This window comes from Olea europaea, unplaced genomic scaffold (assembly GCF_002742605.1).
Source record: "Olea europaea var. sylvestris unplaced genomic scaffold, O_europaea_v1 scaffold1456, whole genome shotgun sequence".
NCBI lineage: Eukaryota > Viridiplantae > Streptophyta > Magnoliopsida > Lamiales > Oleaceae > Olea > Olea europaea.
The window spans coordinates 156,237-165,371 of NW_019232108.1; the positions used below are offsets into that span (position 1 = coordinate 156,237).

General features: G+C 37.2%; 1 protein-coding gene across 1 annotated transcript; it reads left to right on the top strand.

Moving 5' to 3' along the window:
- The first annotated feature begins 842 nt into the window (after positions 1–842).
- LOC111376128 lies at positions 843–3,176 on the top strand. The gene is made up of 6 exons (XM_022999055.1): positions 843–932; positions 987–2,241; positions 2,483–2,546; positions 2,666–2,726; positions 2,984–2,986; positions 3,069–3,176. The coding sequence occupies exons 1-6, from the start codon at positions 843–845 to the stop codon at positions 3,174–3,176; spliced, it is 1,581 nt and encodes a 526-aa protein (XP_022854823.1).
- Positions 3,177–9,135: the final 5,959 nt, after the last annotated feature.

Genomic DNA, 9,135 nt, shown 5'->3' on the forward strand with positions numbered 1-9,135 from the left:
CCCAAAAGCAATTATATACATTGCCGTGGAATCCTTCACATTCACAAGTTGACGAAGACCAACCATTTGAAGGTTGTTATATCCCTTCAATTGCTGAAAAAGAAGGAAATGAGCCTGAAGATGATCAGATAAATATTTTGATGAAAATGCTGACGAGTTGTGGTCACAATACGAGCAAACCTTACAATACCAAAAATGAGGGAGATACAAATGTAAGTGATTTGAATCCGGAGGAAGATCAAAATGAAGAAACAAGGGTGGAAGAAGAGGAAGTTGAAGGTTTGGTGGAATTCGATTATGAGATGGAGCCGGAGCTTGTAGATACTGCTGAAGGAAAGAGTGAAAGAGTTCATTTTGATTTCGGACTTGGTATGTCGAATGAGCAGCCAGTTAGAAATTCAGATACCGACTACGGGGACTCCGATGATTTACGAAGCATTTATAATGAAGAGGAAGGTAATAGAGCTTCAAGAAGGAGGGCTTCCAATGATGCTATCAATGTGGGGACAGATATGGAGGATCCAGTGTTCAAAACAGGTAACTTGAACATTATTCTTTACTTCAAATTTAAACTTGCTTATGTACTTTAGTGTCATGAGGTCTGATATACATTGAATTTTTTTGACTATGCAGGCTTGATATTTGAGTCGAAGGCCGTACTAAAGGCTGCAATCACCTCACATTCAGTTACAAACAATAGAGAGATTAAGTTCAAAAAGGATGATGCTCATAGATTGAGAGTCAAGTGTAAGGGAGATTGTCTGTGGGTGTTGTATGCTCCAAAGGAGCATGGTAAGGCAAGTTGGGTGATCAAAACTTTTGTGGAGCAGCATACTTGTCCCATGGTATACAAGAACTTTAGGGTGACCTCATGCTATTTGGCAGATAGATATTTAACTGATTGGAGGGCTGAGCAAAATATGTTAGTTACTGTATATATGGAGAGGGTTAAGCGAGATGGTTTAGGTGATATCTCAGCCTGGTAGGCATATAGATCAGAGGAGAAGGCGCTCGAAAAAATTAGAGGGAGTGTGGTGGAGCATTACAAATTACTGTGGGATTATTGTGAGGAGTTAAAGAGGACAAATATTGGGACCACTGCATTGGTTGAGGGGCACGTTGGAGAATTTCGACGGTTGTATATTTGCATTGGGGCATTGAGAGATGGTTTTATTCGAGGTTGCATAAGGGTGATTGGGGTAGATGGCTGCTTTTTGAAGACAGAGCTTGGTGGTCAATTGTTGACAGCAGTTGGTGTTGATGCGAATAATGGTATGTATCTGGTGGTATATGCAGTTGTGGAGGTTGAAAATGGGGATAATTGGAAATGGTTTTTGGAGTTATTGAAGGATGATTTGCACATACATAGCAGTCAACATTGGATATTCATTTCAGATCAGCAAAAGGGATTGACAAATGCAATTGGGACATTGTTTGAGAATTTGGAGCATAGGATGTGTGTCAGACATCTATACAACAATTTCAGCTTCTGTCACAAGGGTTTAGCATTGAAGAACTGTTTGTGGGATGTAGCCAGGGCCACTACTATATCACAGTGGCGTCAGCACGTGCAACGGATGATGGACTTGGACCCGGCTGCTTATGGATGGCTTGAAGAAAAACCAGCTTCCCAATGGAGTAAATCCCACTTTAGAGAGTGGAATCAGTGTGACATGCTTCTCAACAACTTATGTGAATCATTTAATAGCACAATTGTGGCTGTAAAAGAGAAGCCGATCTTAACCATGTTGGAGGATATTAGGGTATATTTGATGAGGAGAATTGTGTCCCGTAGAGAGTCTTGTTATAGGTGGACAACAGCAGTTGGACCTAGAATGCAGAAGATTTTGGATAAAAATGGTAAACTTGCAAGGTTTCAGTGGGCTGAGTACGCAGGTAATGAAAAGTTCCAAGTTCGCCACAATGTCGGGATTGTGCTACATGCTTTAGATTTAAGGGCACGAACTTGTACATGCCGTGGTTGGCAATTATCAGGAATTGCATGTAGCCATGTCATTGCCTCAATTATATCTAGAGGCCTGAACGTGTTGGAGTTCGTGGATGACATCTATAAGAAGGATGCATACATGAGAACATATACGCCATCAATTTCTCCCATCACAGGTCCGGACGCATGGCCTACCCCAGGTTTGAACCCTCTCACTCCACCAGTATACACGAAGAGGCCTCGGAGGCCAAAGAAAAATAGAATAAACGAGCCGAATGAGGTGGCTTCTTCAAGTCAGCCGAAGAGGTCCAATCAGTCCAAGAGAAATGTCAATATTTCACAATCAACTTTAGGAACAACGGAAGGTCAACAAAAAAGATCGGGGCTAATAATGACATATACGAAGTACGGTGAAGCAGGACACAATAGGAGAGGCTGCAAAGGGGCACCACCTCTAGTACCTTGTTAGGATGAAGCTGTCTGGGTCTGCTAAGTTCACTTATTAATTTTTTGGCTTTTGTTTTTGTTATTTAGTGCACAAATTGTCTGCATGTAGTGGATATAATATAGCACTTTGGGAACCTTTTTTGATGTTTATGTACTGGAAGAATGTAGCAAGTTTAGGAATTATGTTTCTGTCACACTAGATATTTTTGCACAGTTGAAATGAATTGTATCTATTTTTGCTTTAGTTTTCAATTATTTTTGCTTCAGCAGGTACTGGATATTTTTGTTTCAGTCTTCGATTGATTGGTGGATGAATTGTGTCTCAGATTCTGTAATAAAATTGTGTACTTAGGGACTTTTGAGTTGGTGTGTATCAATAGGTGGTATATGGAAGAAAACATGGAATTCTCTCGCCAAATTTTTTCTAAAAGTCAGGGACGTTATTCGCAAATATTTCTAAAAAGTAGGGACGTTATTAGCAAATATTTTTGCACACTAGAATTATGTTTCTGTCACACTAGATATTTTTGCACAGTTGAAATGAATTGTATCTATTTTTGCTTTAGTTTTCAATTATTTTTGCTTCAGCAGGTACTGGATATTTTTGTTTCAGTCTTCGATTGATTGGTGGATGAATTGTGTCTCAGATTCTGTAATAAAATTGTGTACTTAGGGACTTTTGAGTTGGTGTGTATCAATAGGTGGTATATGGAAGAAAACATGGAATTCTCTCGCCAAATTTTTTCTAAAAGTCAGGGACGTTATTCGCAAATATTTCTAAAAAGTAGGGACGTTATTAGCAAATATTTCTGAAAGGTAAGGGACTGTACTCGCAAAAAATTTTATAGGTAGGGATGTTTTAAGCCAAAATTATAAATACGTAGGGATTATTAGCGCAAGGTTCATTCAATTTCGAACAGTACCCATTCATCTTCTCCAATGAGCCAAAATGGGTCATTCACCATTGAACTGATACATAGAACCGATACATACTTCACAGCACCCATTTCCACTCGATCTCCTCAATTTATCCCATGGCCACAATAAGCATAAACTAGAAATAAATATCAAGCAGTCATCTATATAAATTCACCAACCATTCAATATATTTCTTACTACATTTTTCCAGAAACCTAACATAAAAGCAGCAGTGATGGTCGAAATTAACCCGTGATCTGTTCTTTAATTAACGACATTTTTTTCCTTATTTAATGTAATAATTTAAAGTATTTTCACACCCATTTTTCAGCAACTTTTATATATATGGACTACGTAGAAGGCGGGAATAAGGGATTCAATAGGTGAGACGATTTTACCCTTGCTGACTGGACAAAAAATGGCTCTCTCTCTTTAATTAACGGCAAAATGGATGGAACTTGGATGGAAGGACCTTCATCGCAACGAAAGGTTGATTTGAGGGTAAAAATGCCAAAAAAATGAAAGGTAGGAATGTTTTCCACAATGAAACTGAAAGGTAGGGACATTTTGCACCAATTACCCAAATGGAAATCGCTATGATCTGAGCGAATGTAGAGGAGGATCGAGAGGCTACTATGGCTAGGTTTGTGGTTGGTTTGAATCATGAAATCGCTAATTTGGTGGAGCTGCAACATTATATGGAATTGGAAGATATGGTTCACATACCTATAAAAATTGAGAACCAACTGAAAAGGAGGGGTTGTTGTACATGACAACACCCTAACTCAGTTTCATCTTGGAAGCCCAATTTCGTGAAGAAAGAGTAGAAACATGCCATGGTCAGCCTCAGAACTAAGCAAAAGCAAGGAATAACCAGCCATAGAAATCAAGGCAAACTGAATTCTTCAACCACTCGAAATCATGATATTAAGTGTTTTAAATGCCAAGGCAGAAGTCACATGGCGAGCCAATGTCCGAACAAAAGAGTTATGGTATTGCGAGATTATGGTGAAGTTGAGACCGAGGGTGAAGAAGACACTGAATCTATGTCGCTATTGGAGGATGTGGGTGATGAGGAATACGCCGCCCAAGGAAAATTGTTGGTTGCGATGAGAGCTCTAAGTGTGCAGATCAAGGAAGATGATGAAGTGCAGCGAGAAAACATATTTCATACTAGATGCCATGTGCAAAATTAGGCATGTAGTGTGATTATTGATGGAGGAAGTTGTACTAACGTTGCTTGCACTACAATGGTTTATAAATTAGGGCTGCCTACAATTAAACATTCTCAGCCTTACAAGTTGAAATGGCTCAATGATAGTGGGGAGGTGAGGGTGAACAAACAGGTGTTAGATTCCTTCCACATTGGAAAGTATGAAAATGAAGTTTTGTGAGCTCCAATGCAAGCTGGACACTTGTTACTAGGCCGGCCATGGCAATTTGATTGGCGTGTTAAGTATGATGGCTTCAACAACAAATACTCGTTTGTGACCTTTCACACCAAAGCAGGTTATGAAGATCAAGTGAGGTTACAAAAAAAGGTTGATCAAAAGAAAGAGAGTGAGAAAAAGAAAAAAAGTGAAAACCAAAAGAAAGAAACACGAGAGGCCGAGAAAATTCAGAGAGAAGACAAGAGAGCAGATTCGGCCATTGAGAGAAAAACAACTTTCTATGCAAAAGTGAGTGAAATAAAAAGAGCGATGTTTTCAAATCAGCCAATGATTGTACTTTTGCCTAGTTCCATTGTTTCTCTTTTGCAGGAGTTCGATTTTGTGCCTAGTGCTTCCAATCCAAATCGACCTGCTTATGGAAGCAATTCAGAAGAGACAAAGGAACCACAAAGGCAAGTCAATGAATTGATGGAAAAGGGATATGTGAGAAATAGCAGGAGTCCGTGCACCATTTCAGTGATTTTGGTTCCGAAGAAGCATGGGACGTGGAGAATTTGCATTGACAGCCTAGCAGTCAACAATATGACAATAAAATATCGACATCCTATTCCTTACTTAGATGACATCTTATGTATTTTCTAAGATTGATTTAAAGAGTGGATGCCATCAAATAAGGATGAAAGAGGGCGATGAGTGGAAAACTGCTTTTAAAATGAAACATGGTTTGTATCTCAGTTCGTTATGCCATTTGGAATACTAATGCACTAAGTATCTTCATGCGATTAATGAACCATCTTTTACGTGCTTTCATAGGCGTCTTGTTAGACATTTTGGTCATATACTCATTTATAGAAAAAACTTTGATGATCATGTTGTGCATTTAAAAGAGAAGTTATTTGCTAATTTGAAGAACCTCACCTTTTGCACCGATAAAGACTTATCGAAATGGCCGAGTCCCACGAGTGTGAGTCATGTTTGTAGTTTTCATGGACTCACTAGTTTTTATAGGTGGTTCGTGAAAGACTTTAGTAGCATCACTGCACACCACTTATATCAACATCCTATTCCTTACTTAGATGACATCTTATGTATTTTCTAAGATTGATTTAAAGAGTGGATACCATCAAATAAGGATGAAAGAGGGCGATGAGTGGAAAACTGCTTTTAAAATGAAACATGGTTTGTATCTCGGTTAGTTATGCCATTTGGAATACTAATGCACTAAGTATCTTCATGCGATTAATGAACCATCTTTTACGTGCTTTCATAGGCGTCTTGTTAGACATTTTGATTATATACTCATTTATAGCAAAAACTTTGATGATCATGTTGTGCATTTAAAAGAGAAGTTATTTGCTAATTTGAAGAAGTTCACCTTTTGCATCGATAAAGACTTATCTAAATGGCCGAGTCCCATGAGTGTGTGTCATGTTTGTAGTTTTCATGGACTCATTAGTTTTCATAGGTGGTTCGTGAAAGACTTTAGTAGCATCACTGCACACCACTTACCAAAGTAATAAAGAAGAACGTTGGTTTCAAATGGGGAGATGAGCAAGAAAAGGTGTTCCAATTAATCAGGGAAAAATTAATTCATGCTTCTTTACTTGCTTTATCTGATTTTACTAACACGTTTGAAATTGAATGTGATGCTTTAGGTATGGGTATTGGTGCAATTCTTATGCAAGGAGGAGACCCAATTGCATATTTCAATGAGAAGTCAAGCAGGGCAGCCTTAAACTACCCGACATACGACAAGGAATTGTATGCATTGGTTCAAACTTTGGAAACATGGCAACACTACCTTTGGCCTAAGGAGTTCATGATGCACACCAATCATGAATCCTTGAAACATTTGAAGTGCCAACACAAGTTGCATAGGAGACATGCACGTGGCATGGTATGCCTAGGACATTAGTTTCGTTCTTGAGTTACTTTTGGAAGACATTGTGGGGTAAGTTAGGAACTAAACTATTATTTTCTACTACTTGTCATTCACAAACTGATGGTCAAACCGAAGTAGTGAATAGGGACTTTGTCTGCTTTTTGGAGGGCTATTATTAAAAAGAATATCAAAACTTGGGAAGTGTGTCTGCCACATGTTGAGTTTGCTTAGCCCCTGTTTGATCCCCATTAAATTAAATTACATTACATTCCATTTCTCTCTCTCCTATTTTCAACCACAATCTTCCATAAAATAATATTACACGTAAATCGAAAATTTTTCATTCTTTTTCAACCACTCATTTTTCTAAAAAATATTATTCCCCCCATTTTCATTTTCAGGTAATGGGGATCAAACAGGAGCTTATTATAATCGTACTATTCATTCTGCTACCAACTTTTCATCGTTTGAAATTGTTTATGGTTTAAACTATTTAACTCCATTAGATTTAACACCATTACCCTTGTTTGAACGTGCTAATTTGGATGGAAAGAAAAAGGCTGAACTTGTTAGGTAGATACATGAGAAGGCAAGACTCAACATTGAGAGGAAGACGGAGTAGTATGCAAAACAATCTAACAAAGGGCGACAAAAACTGATTTTTGAAACCGGCGATTAGGTTTGCTTGCACGAGGAAAGAGAGATTTTCGACACGAAGGAATTCTAAGTTGCTTCCTAGGGGAGATGAACCTTTTAAAGTCCTTGAGCATATCAATGACAATGCATACATGTTGGATTTGCTAGGTGAGTACAATGTTAGTGCCACTTTCAATGTTGTTGATTTAAGTCCTTTTGACATAGGTTATGATTTGAGGACAAATCCTTTTCAAGAGGAGGGGAATCATGAGGGCATGTCTAATAAATGGAATGCAAATCCTATTCAAGTTCCAATTGGTCTACAAAGAGCTTGAGCTAAAAGGTTCAAGGAAACTCTCAATGGGCTGATTCAAAACATTTTGACTGAGGCAAATTCTTGGAAGCCCAAGGAAGATACTCCATGTGTTCCACAAGAATGGATTTCCATGATTCAAGCCTTGGAAAAATCAAGCAATAAAATATTTCAAGGAGACAACTCAAGATTGGGTGTATTAAAAGGAAAAGGTTCCTAAATTGGTGACTTGCACGATTTAATTGGCTGCCATTTAGAAAAAGCAATCTTCTTATTATGGCTATTTATCTTTCTTGTTTCTTGTAATTATTTTGCTGAATTGTAAGGCTTGAGTGCCAATTTAGATTCCTTCCTTATTTGAAGGTGGAATAAGCATGATTTAAGGGGTTCCATTTGGGATCAATTTGCAAAATTCATGACAATGAATTTGGGATTTTGTAGTTGTCAAATTCGTGGACCTTCTTGTATTTAAATAGCTATTAGCTTGATGAATAAAGCAATTCAGATTTTCATTCAAAATTTTGAGGATTGTTTTTGCATAGCTTTCAACATGAAGAATTGGTTGTTCTACCTAGATGTAGATTCTTCTTTTTCAGATGTATAACTAGAAAAAAAATATTCCTCATGTGCTTGCACTCAAGCATTCTATTCAATATTGTCTTTTCCCAATAGTAAGCTTACACTTTTGCCTTTTTTGCTGTATGTTTTCTTTGTCTTATATAAGGAACTAACTAAACTCAATCAAGAATTTGGCCTTTGTAATGTTCAAACCCTTATTAAAGAAACTAGAAGGATAATAAGACTCGAGAAATGACTCAAGAAGGGATGATCAAAAGAAGAATGAAAACTACCTAGATTTACAAGAAAATATTGCTTGAATTTGGTTTATGCCTTTTCACAGCACAATCATTTCCAAAAAATGATATATATCGAATAGTAACAAAGGTGGTGTTTCTTGAAAAGTAACACCACAAGAATTCAAAGAAGGGTTTCTTGAAATTGAATACGCTTTATTAAATGCTTTTTCTTGAATTTTCTTGCTGCTTTTGAACGTTCTCTAATTGCTTTTCTTTTGAATATTCTTTGTTGCTTTTTTTTCCGAATTTCATTTCTGTTGGACACAAACTCAATGGAAAGATTGAACACATGGCAAAAAAAAGAAAGGACAAAGAATTTGTGTTGGTGCACTAGGGTTACACTAAACAATTCTTGAATGTTCTTCGTGTGGTAGTTTTCAGCTGAATGACTTATAGAATGGGATGTCGATTCAACGAACAAGAAAAATTGGAATTGCAAAATAAAAGAAAGATAAAGAACAAAATTTTGATTTTAGAGCCAAATCTCTGATACCCATTGATGTGAACCCAGTTACAGGATATACCTTGGAACCTACACAAGATTTCACAGAACCCCAAGAAAGCTAAAATAAGAGTTATAACCTTGACCCATTGATTTCTTGAATCAAGAGCCAAGGTTGGAATGCCACAAAGATTGGAAATCTTTGATAAGTTCGGGATAGTTCAATAAAGAACAAGATAAGAAAGCGAATAATCTCACTATATATATATATATATATATATATATATATATATATATATAT